Here is a 19,766-nt window from a genome sequence, read left to right as displayed (position 1 = left end):
ACGTCTCGGTATGATGACGTTTGCGCGTGATGTCACGGATTGTAGCGGACATATTGGGACACCATTGTGGCCAGCTATTAAGTCGTCTGTTTTCATCGCAAAATTCCACAGTATTCTGGACATCTGTGTTGGTGAATCTTTTGCAATTTGTTTAATGAACAATGAAGACAGCAAAGAAGAAAGCTGTAGGTGGGAAGCGGTGTATTAGTGGCCGGCTGCAGCAACACAACCAGGAGGACTTTGAGTTGGATAGCAGACGCGCTACCGTGAGTACGCAGCTTTGGCTTCCAAACATTTGATCGCTTGCCCGTACGTGCGTGCCGCTATGTGCATGTCACGTACGTAATTTTGGGGAAATAAATGTGCTCAATGAACTTTACGGAGGTGAACGGTACTTTGGGCTGTGGGATTGAGTGTGTTGTGCGGGTGTTTGAGTTGTATTGGTGGGTTATATGGACGGGAGAGAGGAGGTGTTTGTTATGCAAATTAATTTGTGGCATATTAAATATAAGCCTGGTTGTGTTGTGGCTAATAGAGTGTATATATATGTTTTGTGTTTATTTACTGTTTTAGTCATTCCCAGCTGAATATCAGGTCCCACCCGCCTCTCACAGCATCTTCCCTATCTGAATTGCTTCCACTGCTCTCTAATCCTTCACTCTCACTTTCCTCATCCACAAATCTTTCATCCTCGCTCAAATTAATGGGGTAATCGTCGCTTTCTCGGTCCGAATCGCTCTCGCTGCTGGTGGCCATGATTGTAAACAATGTGCAGATGTTAGGCGCTCCACAACCTGTGACGTCACGCTACTTCCGGTACAGGCAAGGCTTTTTTATCAGCGACCAAAAGTTGCGAACTTTATCGTCGATGTTCTCTACTAAATCCTTTCAGCAAAAATATGGCAATATCAAGAACATTTCATTTCAGTAGGCCTTTAAGGTTGATGCGGGACCCAAACAGGATGGATTCCGTTTTACCCAAGTGTATGGATAGCTTGTTGTCAGCGAGCCAGGTGCAAGTTCTACAGAGTTCAGCACTGAGGATTTTCTCCACCTGTGACTTGTCCCTGTCTGATACCAGCAAGGCAGAGTCATCCGCAAACAAGAACAATTCACAGTCGCATGCCGATGACAAGTCATTCTATGTATATTAGGAACAGTAAAGGCCCTGATATACTGCCTTGGGGGACTCCACAGCTTACTGAGAGGGGGGGGGCACGGTGCCGTTCACCTCTACCACCTGTTCCCTCCCCTCCAAGTAAGATTGCATCCAGCTCTATGACGTTTTGTTAAATCCGATTGCTCTGAGCTTATCCAACAGTATAGTGTGGTTAACGGTGTCAAAGGCCTTCTGAAGGTCAAGCATGACCATGCCGCAGTATTTGCCCGCGTCCACCTCATGTTTGACGTGGTCGGTCAGATAGAGAAGGCATGTGTCAGTGGAGTGGTTAGTTCTGAAGCCGGATTGGAATTTGTACATGAGTTTATTAGTGGCAAGGTAACTATCGACCTGTTCATAAACTATTTTTTCCATTACTTTCGAAACGGAACTGAGAATAGAAACAGGTCGGTAGTTGCCAGGTTCCAATTTGCTTCCTTTTTTAAAGAGCACTTTCAGCATGTGTTTAAAACCCTCATGTCTGCACCTAGAAACACACCAATAGCGTTTGTGATGGCTTTAGCCCGGTCTGATTGTGCAACAAGGGGCTGCTTTAAATGGCGCAGCCTTCGTTTTCACTCCTGTCAGTGAAACACCGGGGTGATGTCGCTTCAAGTGCGTGGCCATGCTGGATTACACAAAGTCACGGTTATATCCGCTAACCTCTTTCCTTCATCATTTTATTTGACAGGGAAGCCAACATGCTCCCATACAGGGGATTTAAATGGCGCGGGGCGTTCAAGCTCCTCCGTTACTCCGCTCGCCATGACCATGCTGTGTGTGGACTGAACATGCGCAAACTTTTTTTTTTCATAATTCAAACCGCGGATCACGTGTGTGCTGATCTGAAGATACTGATCCGAACGGATCAATGTTGATCCGTTGCACCACTAGTTTGAATACAACATTTGTTATGCTATGGTGAAATGTCAGCTTCGTTTCACAGTGCAAACGTTTCATCATGTCCGTCTTTTTCACTTTTAAACTGCAAAGCCTTTGACAACTTCTCCAGTCTTCTTTGGGCCCCTTTCTCTCTTTCTCCCTCTTCTTGGGGCCAATGCAGACTTTTTTTTCTTTTAACAGATGAATGGTTGCAGCCCTATGTAAACACTACAATAATGTCCCAATTTATGTATCGTAGAGTTTGCTTCCAGTTAGAAAGAAGGATGAAGAGATGTTCTGCTGTGCCCTACAAATACTGCTGTTCTGTCACACTTTGGCATTACCTTGGCAAAATACTTGTGCTTTTCCAAATTTACCAATAACTGTAGAAAGGTACACTACTGTCATTCTTATCAGTGTATTGTATTCAGATTGTGCCACCATTGAACTTCCTGTGTGGCTTTGCAGAGCATAATGGGTGAGGCACCAGTCGGAGAGGACGGCACCGTGATACGATCAGCTGAGGTATGTGCCACAATCTTTACACAATGAATCACTACAGTGGTTCCCACAATTTTCGCCTTTGCTCAAAAGTATGTAGGCTCTTTCCCCGTGGACGACCGCTGCCTAGATGAGCAGATAGAGGAACTGCACAGGCACCTGACGGCCCTGAAGGTGAGTGATGTCACGTTTCACAGAAGGTTCAGAATTCAACGTCATTTTGTGAGAAAAACGAAAGTCACGCTGAGGCTGTCATGGGTCCTGTCACTCGAGACGCAAAAGAGTTAACTTGGCTCAGGTGCTTTGCTTTTTTTTGTTATAAATTGACTCCCATGTTATTTTCATTTCGAAATGTGTGGTGTTACACATACATTGAATTTATTAACTGTCATCAAACCTGTTAAAATGTATGAATGAATATAATTTAAATAACTCACACATAATGGAGTGTATAGTATAATAGATTAAAATTTTTGCTGGGAGTACCGGTAATAGTACAAAGAAAAAGCAAAACAATTGTGGTGGGATTTGTATTAATAGGCTTTAGAATTGTCTGTTCTGGTTTGACTTTTTTAAGCATATACAAGTGCACTTTAATAAATTCCAATATCTTTGTAAACTATATGTATTTGTACTCTAATTAAATTCAAAAAGCCAAACTTCTATTTTATACATGCACACATTTCACTACACACACAGTGACAACGTATCTCTTCATCGTTTTGACGATTATAGCTTGCAACTAACAACCTGAAACTCAGGATTGCTGTAGAATTTGGAAAAAATATCAAGAAGTTGAATATTATGTAAGAACTGCAAAAACTTTTTGAGCTTTTTGTTGGTCCCGAAAGTCTTAATTGGACTCGTGAAATCCAATTCAACCCTGATATTCAAATGTATTGCGATGCAGCTGTATTTCCAGAAATATCTTGGTTGAGCTTTAAAGGGAACTGCACTTATTTTCTTTTTCTATTTTCTTTTGCCTACTGTTTACAATCTTTATGAGATACGAGAAAACGGATGTATTGTTTTAATGCATTCTAACTTCAATAAACAGTGGAATCCATGGGAGGTCCTCCATTCCCCCCATAAAGCCCTCTAAATAACCATCCAAACCGCACCAACAATACTCCATTTACATTTCATGACCTGAATATTAACCAAGTATTAGCGATAATGTTATTATAAGCGCTAATGCAGACTATCTTTAGCGGTGCTGTGATCATAGGGTGCTAACTAGCTTGTGCTGCTATATTGACATCAGCTGGTGAGCTGCTTTTTCGCCTCAAAGCTCGTGAAAGTGTATTCTAGATTACAAATAATACCTCTCACCTTGATAGTAGAAGGATGAGGGTGTAATCCGACGAGTTGGTCAATGTTTGCATCCAATTTTAAGCCGGAAATGACACTTGGTTTCATCCCATTTTTTTTCTCCGCGATTTATTCTTCATCTAAGCGGGAATATATCAACATCCTATCAGTTGGCATCCCAGTGACAGCAGACCTTGTACAGTAAGCGATTGTTTATTATGTTTGTTGGTTCTCATTAAATCTGCAGTAAGTAATCAGTGATGTTGTCGAAGGAAAAAGCGGATGTCTTAATTTTTGAAATTGACGCGACACTATGCTTAAAATGAGTTATAAAAGTATTACCCATTTACCATTTAATGGGTTATACTTGTATAGCGCTTTTCTACCTTCAAGGTACTCAAAGCGCTTTGACACTATTTCCACATTCACCCATTCACACACACATTCACACACTGATGGCGGGAGCTGCCATGCAAGGCACTAACCACGACTCATCAGGAGCAAGGGCGAAGTGTTTTGCTCAAGGACACAACGGACGTGACGAGGTTGGTAGAAGGTGGGGATTGAACCAGGAACCCTCAGGTTGCTGGCACGGCCACTCTCCCAACCGCACCACGCCGTCCCAAGTAAATATTACATGTTATTATGAATGTTACTACGTTACATACATACTTACATCATGTATTTATTACATGTTATTATAAATGTTACTACATTGCATATATACTTACATCATGCATATATTACATCTTATTATAAATGTTACTACAGTACATATATACTTACATCATGTATATATTACATGTTATTATGAATGTTACTACATTACATCATGTATATATATATTACATGTTATTATAAATGTTACTACATTACATATATACTGTCGTGGTCAAAAGTTTACATACCCTTGTAAAGAACATAATGTCATGGCTGTCTTGAGTTTCCAATCATTTATACAACTCTTATTTTTTTGTGATAGAGTGATTGGAGCACATACTTGTTGGTCACAAAAAACATTCATGAAGTTTGGTTCTTCTATGAATTTATTATGGGTCTACTGAAAATGTGACTAAATTTGCAGGGTCAAAAGTATACATACAGCAATGTTAATATTTGGTTACATGTCCCTTGGCAAGTTTCACTGCATTAAGGCACTTTTGGTAGCCATCCGCAAGCTTCTGGCAAGCTTCTGGTTGAATTTTTGACCACTCCTCTTGACATTCTTGACTGGTGCAGTTCAGCTTAATTTGTTGGTTTTCTGACATGGACTTGTTTCTTCAGCATTGTGCACATGTTTTCAATGGAGTTTAAGTCAGGACTTTGGGAAGGCCATTCTAAATCCTTAATTCTAGCCTGATTTTGCCATTCCTTTACCACTTTAATGTGTGTTTGGGGTCATTGTCCTGTTGGAACACCCAACTGCGCCCAAGACCCAACCTCTGGGCTGATGATTTTAGGTTGTCCTGAAGAATTTGAAAGTGATCCTCCTTTTTCATTGTCCCATTTACTCTCTGTAAAGCACCAGTTCCATTGGCAGCAAAACAGGCCCAGACCATAATACTACCACCACCGTGCTTGACGGTAGGATGGTGTTCCTGGGATTAAAGGCCTCTCCTTTTCTCCTCCAAACATATTGCTGGGTGTTGTGGCCAAACAGCTAAATTTTTGTTTCATCTGACCACAGAACTTTCCTCCAGAAGGTCTTATCGTTGTCCACGTGATCAGCAGCAAACTTTAGACGAGACTTAAGATGTCGCTTCTGGAGTAAGGGCTTGCTCCAGAAGGACACTCTGGACACTGACACCTGTATTCCAGCAGCTTCCAATTCATTGCAGACCTGCTTTTTGGTTGTTCTTGGTTGACTCTTGATCATCCTGACCAATTTTCTCTCAGCAGCAGGTGATAGCTTGCGTTTTCTTCTTGATCGTGGCAGTGACAAAACTGTGCCATGCACTTTATACTTAAGAACAATTGTCTGCACAGTTGCTCATAGGACCTTAAGCTGCTTTGAAATGGCTCCAAGTGACTTTCCTGACTTGTTCAAGTCAGTGATTAGTTTTTTCAGATCTGCTGAGTTCCTTTGTCGCGTTTGTAACAGAGTCTAATGATTGCATCACATGAGCCCTGTTTAAATAGGCTCAGAGAAGTCAACAGGTACAATCATAATCACTCACATGAAGTTAAGAGGCAATGCCATGAAGCTAATTTGATTTGATTGTGACTTTCTACATCAACAAAATTGATAATGTATGTTGCTGTATGTATACTTTTGACCCAGCAAATTTGGTCACATTTTCAGTAGACCCATAATAAATTCATAAAAGAACCAAACTTCATGAATGTTTTTTGTGACCAATAAGTATGTGCTCCAATCACTCTATCACAAAAAAATAAGAGTAGTAGAAATGATTGGAAACTCAACACGACCATGACATTATGTCCTTCACAAGTGTATGTAAACTTTTGACCACGACTGTACTTACATCATGTATATATTACATGTTATTATGAATGTTACTACATTACATATATACTTACATCATGTATACTGTATATTGCATATTATAGGCAGAATAGAGCGACTCCCATTGTAAGCTGACTTTTCGTATTTATTTACCATTTAGAATGCATCAAAAAGACAAAACTATGTGTTCTTGTCCTACATAAGGATTGTGAATGATAGGCACAATTTAAAAAATAAGTGCAGTTTATTCCTACACTGCAGGGTCGGATGCCCAATTCTTATTTTTTTAGTCAAATTTGATCTTTTTAGTGGTCGTTCACATTACAAAAAAATGGTAAATTCTAATATAAAGGCAATCTGACCCGCATGCGGACATAACGTCATGACGTCGCACACGCTGCAGGGTTTACGGAATTAAACATGGCTTCCACTCGAGTCGGTCTCAGTACTGGCGCATTTTTGGCAATTTCAAGGATATTGTGCAATCAAAGTCCACATTTTCTGAACCGAAATATTGCGTGTAGAAGATTGATAAGGAAGAGGACAAGTATTTTGACTTTTACGGTATATTTGGCTTCGACGTGTGCTTAGAGCCCACACTGTCAGTGGGCGACCAGTTGGAGACAGGAGTGGTAAAACTTTCACGTGAGTTCCCTAAAACATTTTATCTTCACCTGTTTTCTATGCTCCGTTGTCAACTATTTATGTTGTAACCGTCTATTTTGGCGAATAATTATGACGCTTATTGCTTTTTGATAAGCACGATATATTTCCACATACGTAATAGGCCTGAATTGGATATGAAACATTGCACTGTTTAAATCAAATGTAGGTCGGATATGGGCAAAAAAATCGGACTTGACCCTTTGTGTGAACAAGTCCTTTGTTGTACCGCTTTTGGAACTGCAGAAGCCAGAATGGAAAAATTTAATATTGACCATAAACTGGAAACGGAACTGTGGGAAAGTGATAATATGATAATAGAAGGTATTTGTCCATTGCAAATATGAGCAAATTCCCCTTCCCGTCCCATATGTTTTATTTACTTATCAATGTTAACTTTCTTTTACACTTTTATGTAAAGACAGTGTTGTTTAAATGTGACTTAAAACACTAATATAAAGTTGAACGGGTTGTTTCTATTTTCAATATTATTATGGGGAAGATTAATCCTAAATCCAAACAAAAGGCAAAACAGCTTTGCAGAGTGTTGGATTTTGAAAGTTCTGCTGCACTTCCTTTCAAACAGGCATGCAGAAGAAGTCGGCCCGTGTCCCTGAAGTTCTCCATCAAAGGCGTGAAGATGTACGACGAGGACGAAACGGTACAGTTCAGTTTTTGCTAGCCAATGGAATATCCTTTGTTTTGTCCAACCTGTGGTCCCGCCCCTCAGACCCTTCTTATGGCCCACGCTCTACGCAGAGTGTCGCTGTCAACCGCCCGCCCAAGCGATGCCCAGTTTGCTTTTGTCTCCCACAACCCAGGCAGCGCTGACGCCCAGCTGTACTGCCACGTTTTCAAAGCCAGACATGCCAGAGCTGTAAGAAATAACTTCATTTTCTTTTACCATGAATGGAACTGCATGTGACAAAAGTAAGTCCGCCCCATTTCATTCTGGTGTTTTCAGCCTTGCTGCTTACGCGCAGTGATTTCTCCAGATCCTCTGAACCTTTTGATGATATTATGGACTGTAGATGGTGAAATCCCTAAATTCCTTGCAATAGCTGGTTGAGAAATGTTGTTCCTAAACTGTTGAACAATTTGCTCAGGCATTTGTTGACAATGTGGCGACCCTCGCCCCATCCTTGTTTGTGAATGACTGAGCATTTCATGGAAGCTGCTTTTATACCCAATCATGGCACCCACCTGTTCTCAATTAGCATGTTCGCCTGTGGGATGTTCCAAATAAGTGTTTGATGAGCATTATTCAACTTTCTCAGTCTTTTTTGCCACTTGTGCGAGCTTTTTAGAAACCTGTTGCAGGCATCAAATTCCAAATGAGCTCATATTTTCAAAAAAAAATTAAGTTTCTCAGTTTGAACATTAAATATCTTGTCTTTGCAATCTATTCAATTGATTATAGGTTGAAAAGGATTTGCAAATCATTGTATTCTGTTTTTATTTACGACCGTAAATAAAGTGCAGATAATATGCACGTTGTCTCTAAACTTGTACTTTCAGAGATAGTGTCCTCTGCAGTGGACATTTTTTAAAGTCAGTTTGGAAAATTCAGTTACTCAGAAAAGTTAGCTCACATTTTAAATTTTAGTTATGTTCACAAATTGTCAATTAGCTTCGCTGGCTTCATCTTTTCCGGATGATGGTAGCTTATAAGTAGTTTGGTGTGCAGCAGGTGCTTTTCCTTGGTACGGTGCGCCTTGACGAGTCTGTTTTGGGTTGGAACACTCGAGACAACCTGCCGCTCTTTGTTACTTCCGCCTCTGAAGTTATCTTTTCGCCAGGGTTTGACTGTTAGCAACATAACTCATGGATTCTCCAATTACTCGTAGATGAAAGTACTCCTGATTTGAGGTACCACTGTAGTTTGGAGTAGATTTACTATTTACTAAAAACTTAGTCAGCAAACAACCATTATTGGCTCAATAGCTGGCAACACACGCATGGTCTGAGGCTGCACGAGTGCTGCCAGCAATGGGAAGCTGCGATTTGGGAAGCTGCGATTTACTGAGGGGTGAAGTTGAATCCCATTTTGAAGCAGAGCGTTATATCTCCCGGTCAGGCCCAGTTCCTGAACCTGCTGCTGTGCCGCTGCTTCCAGCTGTACTACATGGAGAAGCACCCTGAGGACACCCAGGAGTTCTCCTCTGGCTCTACGCCTCGGCGCAGCCCCTCGCTTCTCAACCACGGCTTCCCGCTCAGTGTCAGCGCCCTGGTGTCTTTCAGAAGAGCCCCGTTCCTGGGGTTGATGTTTGGCTCAAAGGTCACCAACCTGTTTTACCTTTTTATAGTGCCTGTTCCCAGGACAGGTGAAATAAAAACGTGACGTTCTCTTCCCCCGTGTGTAGAAACCAAAGTCCTCCGGCGAGCAGCAGCTCGGCAGCCAAGACGAGGTCTTCCCCACATCCTCCCCCTCGCTGGTACGCAAGAAAGCCATCCGCAGCAAGGGGATGCGCTCCGGGGCCTACCGCTCCTTCACCTTCACGCCGCTCAAACAGCGCACCGTCCAGGAGCGTCTGAGCGCCGCACAAGGTGGGCCCAGTGTTCACAAGGCGCTCTCGAGAGTCCGAGACTTGATTAGGTAACGCTACGCTCCTTGGTTACTTGTTGGGCCCTCACGTTGTGGTGTCTTCAGGATGTTAGCAGGGCTCCCACGGGTGCGCAGCTTTTTCTTGGTTCTTAAAGGTCCCATATTATCATCAATGTTAAATACGTCCTAGATGTCTCACAATAACCCCATAACTTTCATTCCTTCTAATATTTTCCTAATAAATTCACATCATCAACATTGAAATTGCACTTTTAACTTGTGTGCATTAATTAATAAATAAAATAACAATCTCCACTGTTCACCGCCACACAGACAGTATGGCACCCACACAACACCGCTCTATTGCAGCGACCATGCAGGAATTAGGTCTGTGTATTTAAAGTCCTGGGCACTCCATGCGGTCCAGATTTAATCAATTTTTATTAGTTATACTCATTTAACCAGGGTGTCAAACTTGTTTTTCATTGAGGGCCACATCGCAGTTCTGGCTTCCCTTAAGGGCTTCTCGTAATAGTAATACATAAATGTGACCTGTGCTGGCAAAATGAGTCACAATGAGGAAATTTTAAAAACTGAGTTATTGTTATTTACACATTCTCCATCTAAAGACCTTCAATATGATATATGGTTTGTTGGAATCGGACAGAAAATGACCAAGTTACATCCGATTGAAGTTGACCAAGTTTGAGGGTCCGTTTTGAGAAAAACCAGCTTAAAGTTTACTGTTCCAGAACAGAATGTTCCAAAACAAAACTCCATAGCAACCATACCTTAAAAGTCCTTGTAGCAACACCAAAATTGGTACAATTAAAGTCAAATCCCATGTCTAAAGGAAAAATATATATTCAACTCTATTGAAAACGGTTATGTACAAAAATTTCAACACTGTTATGTCACAGTTTTTTTGTTCACTGGTCAGTTTGTCAGCTGGTCAGCTGTCCGTAATATTCCTGACCAGCAGCACTAAGAAGATTCGCCGACTGCAGTGAATTTAGCGCACTTGCAACCGCCTGTGTACCCTCTCCACCTTCTAAATCCATTACGGAATGTAACACAGTCTAACTTATCCACAAAAATAATAATTAAATGTTCGAAAATCACCTTTTTTCACCAAATATTCCGCTCGAATTACTGTGTGTTGTTTTTCATCAGGGTGCTGCCATGATACCACAGTGCACCGCGCGGGGTGATTCAACCAATGAGGGTACGCCTCACAGCGACCGGTTAGCAACAAGCCGGATTTGTTTACGTCGGGACAGGTTTAAAAACTTGAATTATATTGGTTCAGAATGGCGTCATCGGGAATTCCATGCTCATTTTTAGAAAGTACGTAAACTTGGCATCACATCCATCCATCCATCCATCCATCTTCTTCCGCTTATCCGAGGTCGGGTCGCGGGGGCAGCAGCTTAAGCAGGGAAGCCCAGACTTCCCTCTCCCCAGCCACTTCGTCCAGCTCCTCCCGGGGGATCCCGAGGCGTTCCCAGGCCAGCCGGGAGACATAGTCTTCCCAACGTGTCCTGGGTCTTCCCCGTGGCCTCCTACCGGTCGGACGTGCCCTAAACACCTCCCTAGGGAGGCGTTCGGGTGGCATCCTGACCAGATGCCCGAACCACCTCATCTGGCTCCTCTCGATGTGGAGGAGCAGCGGCTTTACTTTGAGCTCCCCCCGGATGGCAGAGCTTCTCACCCTATCTCTAAGGGAGAGCCCCGCCACCCGGTGGAGGAAACTCATTTCGGCAGCTTGTACCCGTGATCTTGTCCTTTCGGTCATAACCCAAAGCTCATGACCATAGGTGAGGATGGGAACGCAGATCGACCGGTAAATTGAGAGCTTTGCCTTCCGGCTCAGCTCCTTCTTCACCACAACGGATCGATACAGCGTCCGCATTACTGAAGACGCCGCACCGATCCGCCTGTCGATCTCACGATCCACTCTTCCCTCACTCGTGAACAAGACTCTGAGGTACTTGAACTCCTCCACTTGGGGCAGGGTCTCTTCCGCAACCCGGAGGTGGCACTCCACCCTTTTCCGGGCGAGAACCATGGATTCGGACTTGGAGGTGCTGATTCTCATCCCAGTCGCTTCACACTCAGCTGCGAACCGATCCAGCGAGAGCTGAAGATCCTGGCCAGATGAAGCCATCAGGACCACATCATCTGCAAAAAGCAGAGACCTAATCCTGCAGCCACCAAACCAGATCCCCTCAACGCCTTGACTGCGCCTAGAAATTCTGTCCATAAAAGTTATGAACAGAATCGGTGACAAAGGGCAGCCTTGGCTGAGTCCAACTCTCACTGGAAACGTGTCCGACTTACTGCCGGCAATGCGGACCAAACTCTGGCACTGATCATACAGGGAGCGGACCGCCACAATCAGACAGTCCGATACCCCATACTCTCTGAGCACTCCCCACAGGACTTCCCGAGGGACACGGTCAAATGCCTTCTCCAAGTCCACAAAACACATGTAGACTGGTTGGGCAAACTCCCATGCACCCTCAAGGACCCTGCCGAGAGTATAGAGCTGGTCCACAGTTCCACGACCAGGACGAAAACCACACTGTTCCTCCTGAATCCGAGGTTAGACTATCCGGCGTAGCCTCCTCTCCAGCACACCTGAATAGACCTTACCGGGAAGGCTGAGGAGTGTGATCCCACGATAGTTAGAACACACCCTCCGGTTCCCCTTCTTAAAGAGAGGAACCACCACCCCGGTCTGCCAATCCAGAGGTACCGCCCCCGATGTCCATGCGATGCTGCAGAGTCTTGTCAACCAAGACCACCCCACAGCATCCAGAGCCTTAAGTAACTCCGGGCGGATCTCATCCACCCCCGGGGCCTTGCCACCGAGGAGCTTTTTAACTACCTCAGCAACCTCAGCCCCAGAAATAGGAGAGCCCACCACAGATTCCCCAGGCACTGCTTCCTCATAGGAAGACGTGTTGGTGGGATTGAGGAGGTCTTCGAAGTATTCCCTCCACCGATCCACAACATCCGCAGTCGAGGTCAGCAGAACACCATCCTCACCATACACTGTGTTGATAGTGCACTGCTTCCCCTTCCTGAGGCGGCGGATGGTGGTCCAGAATTGCTTCGAAGCCGTCCGGAAGTCGTTTTCCATGGCTTCCCCGAACTCCTCCCATGTCCGAGTTTTTGCCTCCGCGACCGCCGAAGCCGCACACCGCTTGGCCTATCGGCCAAGCCATTCTTCCCAATCACGCCTCTCCAGGTTTCACTGTCGCTGCCAACATGAGCATTGAAGTTCCCCAGTAGAACGAGGGAATCACCCGGGGGAGCACTCTCAAGCACTCCCTCGAGTGAATCCAAAAAGGGTGGGTACTCTGAGCTGCGGTTTGGCGCGTAAGCGCAAACCACAGTCAGGACCCGTTCCCCCACCCGAAGGCGGAGGGAAGCTACCCTCTTGTCCACCGGGTTGAACTCCAACATGCAGGCTCTGAACTGGGGGGCAACAAGAATTGCCACCCCAGCCCGTCGCCTCTCACTGCCGGCAACGCCAGAGTAGAAGAGAGTCCAGCCCCTCTCGAGAGAACTGGTTCCAGAGCCCTTGCTGTGCGTCGAAGTGAGTCCGACTATGTCTAGTCGGAACTTCTCCACCTCGCGCACTAGCTCAGGCTCCTTCCCCCCCAGCGAGGTGACGTTCCACGTCCCAAGAGCTAGCTTCTGTAGCCGAGGATCGGACCGCCAAGTGCCCTGCCTTCGGCTTCCGCCCAGCTCACATCGCACCCGACCTCTATGACCCCTGCTATGGGTGGTGAGCCCATTGGAGGGGGAACCCACATTGCCTCTTCGGGCTTTGCCCGGCCGGGCCCCATGGGGACAGGCCCAGCCACCAGGCGCTCGCCATCGTGCCCCACCTCCGGGCCTGGCTCCAGAGGGGGGCCCCGGTGACCCGCGTCCGGGCGAGGGAAATCTGGGTCCATAGGTTTTATTTTTCATTGGGGTCTTCGAGCTGCTCTTTGTCTGATCCCTCACCTGGGACCAGTTTGTCTTGGGAGACCCTACCAGGGGGCATAAAGCCCCCGGACAACATAGCTCCTAGGATCATTGGGACACGCAAACTCCTCTACCACGGTAAGGTGGCAGCTCAGAGAGGCATCACAATGATACCAAATATGGCTAGGGGGATTCTCCCTTATTGCCGCGAGTGAGCGTTGAAAACACTTGATTTTCTCAAGGAATTTTAACACAAAGGACTAATTTCTGAAGACATACCTCGTGCAAAACCTTCAAATAAAGGTGATTTAAGATGTTTTCTTGCCATTTCGAGGATTGGGATTGCTAGATTGTGGCTTTATGGACTCATTTTTGTGAAAATCTCAATTTCAACCGAGATACATTTTTTTCACTTATTTGCCTGTAGGTCAAAATTAGCCTGTGCGTATTCCGACTCATTTTGCCAGCACGGGTCACAAATATAAATGTGCAAAGATTCCCCTCATGATAATATTACACAATTGTCTAGGCATTTAAGTATTTTATATTTACAGACACCGTAAGAAAAAAAAATCTCTAGATTTGGTTGCCAAAAACTAGCAGCACAGTTGCCAGAATTTTACCATAAAATGTAAACTTTAGTGTTTTTTTTTTACAGCATATTACTGTAAATGGAAACCACAGTTTTAGAGTAACATTGTGATGCGTGAGCTGCCATTTTTTGAACAAAATGCACGGTTGTTTTTACAGTATTTCATTAAATTAGAAAAACTGTACAGTTTTTATAAGGTACTGATCTGCAAGTTTATAGTAAAATCTATAGCCATTTTTACAGTGTACAATTGAATGGATATCTTGCTCTGAAATCACAAGACAATTCGATTTTTGTAATATTTGTTTTTTTTCCCAAAACAAATACTGTTTGGAATGTATGATAGTATACAATTTGTTACATTAGTAGATAATAAAGTTTAAAATATGATTAATTGCATTCCGGACATGATTTGTTTGCTTTAGTAAGAAAGATAAAGTACTTTATAGACGCATCATTTCCAGGCTTTTGCGGGCCAAAATGATGTGGCGGGCCAGATTTGCCCCCCCGGGCCTTGAGTTGGACACCTGTTCATTAACCGATGAATCAAAGCCACAGAAAAATTAATGTATTGAATGTTTGCAGCCCTAACTACATTACAGAGGCCATATATCACATAGGACAATGCAACATTAAGTATTGGGGCACTAGCATAGCTTTGTGAGCTACAATGCTAACATTACACTCACTTTTCAACATGCACTTGGGCTTAAATGCTAACAAGATGATCAAACTTACAGCCCATTCCGCTGTTCCATGCTTCAATTTTAGATGTGTAGCGAAGCCTTTTTTTCTTGATTTCTTTACAAAGGTTTTCCGACATAGACAGGGTGGGGCAGAGGCAGTTTCAAGTCAATGAGGAAGGAGGTTTTTCCTTCAAGATGTCATGAAAAGATGCACCTTTTTTTTAAAAGCAAGCCTTTGATTACCTCTCCTTTGTGGAGCAAACACGTGAGGGAGATTTTGTCAACTTTGATGTTCATAAACCGACTCAGGGGACACAAAATCAAAAAGTCATTTCTGCATAATAGGGGACCTTTTACCAACCTGCAGTATGTTTTGTTTTATTGGGGGTTTTGTCTTCATTTCTTGGGAATGTGCACAGACAAGGGCTGTCCCTCTGGCAGTGCTCTTAAGGGTGTCTTCTCTTGTCCACGGAGCAGAAAAGGATCAAGACAGTACACCAGCGAGAAGGTCCCGGGTGCCCAGCTTAGCCGAAACCGAGGAAGCACTGGCTCAGGCTGTGTGGTGTTGGGCCGGTATTACAACGTGAGTGTCACCGCATGTTAGGTTCAGCGCATCATCGTAGAGATTCCACACCAAAAACTCATTTATTATTATTATTATTATTAGTAGTAGTAGTATTATTGTGTGAATGTCTAAACATTCACACAATTAGATTCTACATCAAAAACTCATCTATTTATTATTATAATTAGTATTATGAGTATCATCTTTTTGTGAATGTCCAAGCATTCTCACATATAAGATTCTACACCAAAATATAATCTATTTATTATTATCATTATTATTATTATTGTGTGAATGTCCAAGCATTCCCACAATAAGATTCTACACAAAAAACTATCATCTATTTATTATTATTCCACCTCAAAAGTTGGGCGCACTCCACAGCCCACAGTTTTCATCTGATCGGAACTGTTCAGGTATCAAAACGTTCGGCTCAACCAGGAATTGTGAGCCTCCCAAAAATAAAAATATCCCCGATCAACCAGAATTCACAATTTTCCAGGACATTTTACCCATTGAAAATGAATAGGATCATTTTCAAATATGCACAACTCCCACATTTCTCACCAGATTCGAATTATTCCACCATCCACACACTCCGCTCACCTTGGACAATCAAACTACCATCTACACACTCCACTCACCCTGGACAATCAAACTACCATCCACACATTCCGCTCACCTTGGACAATCAAACTACCATCTACACACTCCACTCACCCTGGACAATCAAACTACCATCCACACACTCCGCTCACCTTGGACAATCAAACTACCATCTACACACTCCACTCACCTTGGACAGTCAAACTACCATCCACACACTCCACTCACCTTGGACAATCAAACTACCATCCACACACTCCACTCACCTTGGACAATCAAACTACCATCCATACACTCCACTCACTTTAGACAATCAAACTACCAAGTAAAAAAATAAATAAATTCAGGAATTCACGGTTTTCCAGAGCCCTTTTTTCACCTCTTTCTGGAAAGTTTTCACTGTCCACAATTTGCAATAGTTTTTGACCATCACACCTTCAAAAGTTGGGACAACAAATGCTCTTATTTTGTTTTTCGCACAAATTCCCAAAAAAAAGTTTTTCCGAAATACCAATTCTCAATTCAAACGGTTACTACGTCAAACATTTTTTAATCGATCCCAAAAATTCCAACACCAACTCATTCATATCATCTCAATTGTGCTGGTATCAATATTTTCAAAATGTCCCAGTTTTCCCAAAATTCCCAAATTTCCAGGAAATTCCCATTCAAATGAATGGACGTATTCATAGTTCTACAGTGCCCAAAATTCTCAAAATTGTGCGTAATTTTTAAACCTGTTTCCTATCTTCTCATTTACTGTATCGAACGCAAAACATGTTTTCCTTTTCCCCAAATTCCCGGTTTTCCTGGAATTTTCTCCCCATTGACAATGAATGAGAAATATACAATCTACTGCATATCCAACATTTCTCATCCTATTAGACCCGTTCCAACATCCACACACTCCACTCACCCTGGACATTTGAGCCAGCATGTTTCCCGGTTCCTAAAATTCCCTGATTACCCGGAATTTCCCCCCATTGACAATTAATGGGCAATATACAAACCTCTCCATATCCCACATTTCTCATCCCATTTGACTGTTCCAACAGCCACACACTCCGCTCACCCTGGACATTCAAACATTTCAGTTTCACCCACAAGGATAGACGTCTTGCGCACATTGCAAATTCTAGTTCTCAGTATTTTTGTCATTATTGTTATTGAGGCCTGTATCCTTATAGTGTGGATCAGTTACTTGTTTTGCTGCTTTAGTCAACAGAAATGAGCTTAACGGGAAAACCAAATTGATCTCAAGTCAGTAGTCTGGCTTTAAGGAGCATGTTTTTGTTTTGCAGTGACAGCAGCTACTCCCTCCTGGCTGATGATGTCCTGGGATCCTACCTCTTGTGTCCACATCCCAAGAAACCCAAAGCCGGCTCCCTCATCATCCGCTTCCCATCTGGACTCATTACCCACCTCATTGCAAACCGTAAAGGGAATTTCCTGCTGGAGGTAATTGTCACCAATCACAGTTTCACTTATAGCTACAGTGCGTCCGAAAAGTATTCACAGCGCTTTACTTTGTTCACATTTTATTTTTTGTCACAGCCTTTTTCCGTAATGAAAAAATTCTACCCACAATACCCTATATCGACAATGTGAAAAGTTTTTTTATTTTTATTTTCAAATGTATTAAAAATAAATAACAATTATATGTAAATAAGTATTGACAGCCTTTGCACAATACTTTGTTGATGCACCTTTGGCAGCACCTCTCAGGCTCCATCAGGTTGGATGAGAAGCATTGGTTTTCATCCAGGATGTCTCTGTACATTGCTGCATCTATATTTCCCTCTATCTTAACCAGTCTCCCAGTTCCTGCCGCTGAAAACCATCCCCACAGCATGATGCTGCCACCACCATGTAGGGATGGTATTGGCCTGGTGATGAGGTGTGCCTGGTTTCCTCCCAACATGACGCCTGGCATTCACACCAAAGACTTCAATCTTTGTCTCATCAGACCAGAGAATTTAGTTTCTCTGTCTTTTAGGTGCATTTTGGCAAACTTTTTACTAAGAAATGGCTTCCGTCTGGCCACTCTACCATACAGGCTTCCCATCCCACCTGATGGAGCCTGAGAGGTGCTGCAAAGAGGAATGGGCGAAAATGCCCAAAGATAGGTGCGTCAAGCTTGTGACATCGTATTCAAAAACACTTGTGGATGTAATTGCTGCCAAAGGTGCATCAACAAAGTATTGAGCAAAGGCTTTGAATACTTAACCTAACTCTCGCCAGATCCTTGTAGTTCGCTGAGCTCCACAAAAGGATCTGGGACTTCTCAATAGGAGATGTATTTCAGAAGGCAGGGCCTTGTAAAAAAATCATTCTATGTGATTGGATAAACCACTTGTCCGTTATCTTGAATGACGTGCTACTTCAACCACTCACATCAAAATCAACCCGTGACGCTGATGAAAGCGACGCTGGGAAATCCAAAACAGAACAGCCGACATTGGATAACGACAGAGCGAAACGTTTGAGAACTTTCTGTTCATCTTTTAAATAATTAATATTCGATAGATTCAACAAAACAGTTGAAATAGCAGAATCAATGTATATATGACTCCTCGCTGCGTGCCACCATTGTTGGTTGTATCAAACAGTTGCTTCGGCGCTACGTCACATCTATGCAATCCTGATTGGTTCATTTTATTTAGCTATCTTGACGGAGTTTCCATTGCCCTCGATCCCAGATCCTTGTGTGGAGCTCAGCGAACTACAAGGATCTGGCGAGAGTCAGGTTAGTGCAGACCTGGGCATTCTGCGGCCCGCGGGCCACATCCGGCCCTTTGTACGTCCCTGTCCGGCCCGCGTGAGGCCAATCATAAATTACAAAATACATTTTAAAAAGTATCTATCTCGAGTGTGCAATACAACGGTGCTGCTTATGTTTTGAACAGCGTTATTTTTATTACTTCCGTGTGGACGTATGCTAGTGCGCGATTGTGAACAGCTGCAATCACAAATTACAAAATACATTTTAAAAAACATCTATGTCGTGCGTGCAATACAATTGTGCTGCTTTTATTTTGAAAAGTGTTATTTATGTGCGTATGTCTGTGTGTAACCCGTGAGTGAAGGTGCACAGCGACAAGTGTTGCCCGGTTATCCCCGAGACGCTAAAAAAAGAAAAGTTGATGACGAATGGCGTGTTTTCAACAAGACATTGGACTGCCAAGTATTTCTTTACAGAAATTAAAAGTAAAGCTGTGTGCTTAATTTGTGGTACACAGGTTGCTGTGTTTAAAGAATATAGTGTAACGACCTGCTGAAGTTGATGTTGTGTTCTTGAGTTGCGGAAATGAGGAGTGAGGATAGACGTGCGTGTGGAAGGAACGAGATAAGTTGAGCTGTGTTAGTATAGGTTGCTCAATAAAAGTTTAAAAAGAGCTTCAGACTTGGTGTGCACTTCTTCTGGACGCTACAATTGGTGTCAGAAGTAAAACTTTGCGCATACTGCCGCTGCTTGTGTGAGCATACTGCGCTACTTGTGTGCTGAGCATGCTACGTCATCGGGAGGTACGGGCCACGATGTTTCCTGGCGACTTTGTCAAGATTGAAAGGTGCCGGCAGCGACTGCAGATGTCTGTGTGAATTCCGGACGTGAGGAGCTCGCCGCAAAGAAAGACAGAGAGAGAGAGGGAGGAAGGAGAGAGGCAGTGTCGACAGGTGCAGCGCGCGCTGCTTGGCATGGGGGAATTCCGCCCTCAATGGAGACTCCCAGGTTTGATGGCAAGGTGAACTGGGAGGCATTTCATCCCACTTCTGACACCAATTGTACTTTCCAGAAGAAGTGCACACCTAG

The 19,766-nt window shown here is 43.6% G+C and overlaps 1 protein-coding gene across 2 annotated transcripts in view; it reads left to right on the top strand.

Moving 5' to 3' along the window:
* sh2d5 (SH2 domain containing 5) overlaps nucleotides 1–19,766 on the top strand; it is a 32,376-nt gene that overhangs the window by 11,467 nt on the left and 1,143 nt on the right. For both annotated transcript variants that reach the window (XM_062037964.1, XM_062037965.1), the window contains exons 2-9: nucleotides 2,510–2,566; nucleotides 2,636–2,716; nucleotides 7,570–7,644; nucleotides 7,714–7,860; nucleotides 9,061–9,261; nucleotides 9,347–9,530; nucleotides 15,262–15,367; nucleotides 17,257–17,413. In XM_062037964.1, coding sequence (XP_061893948.1) covers nucleotides 2,516–2,566; nucleotides 2,636–2,716; nucleotides 7,570–7,644; nucleotides 7,714–7,860; nucleotides 9,061–9,261; nucleotides 9,347–9,530; nucleotides 15,262–15,367; nucleotides 17,257–17,413 — 1,002 coding nt within the window. In that variant the 5' untranslated portion in view covers nucleotides 2,510–2,515. The remainder of the gene's footprint in view (nucleotides 1–2,509; nucleotides 2,567–2,635; nucleotides 2,717–7,569; nucleotides 7,645–7,713; nucleotides 7,861–9,060; nucleotides 9,262–9,346; nucleotides 9,531–15,261; nucleotides 15,368–17,256; nucleotides 17,414–19,766) is intronic.

This window comes from Entelurus aequoreus, linkage group LG26 (assembly GCF_033978785.1).
Source record: "Entelurus aequoreus isolate RoL-2023_Sb linkage group LG26, RoL_Eaeq_v1.1, whole genome shotgun sequence".
NCBI classification, from domain to species: Eukaryota; Metazoa; Chordata; class Actinopteri; order Syngnathiformes; family Syngnathidae; genus Entelurus; species Entelurus aequoreus.
This window is presented reverse-complemented; position numbering and strand designations above follow the sequence as displayed.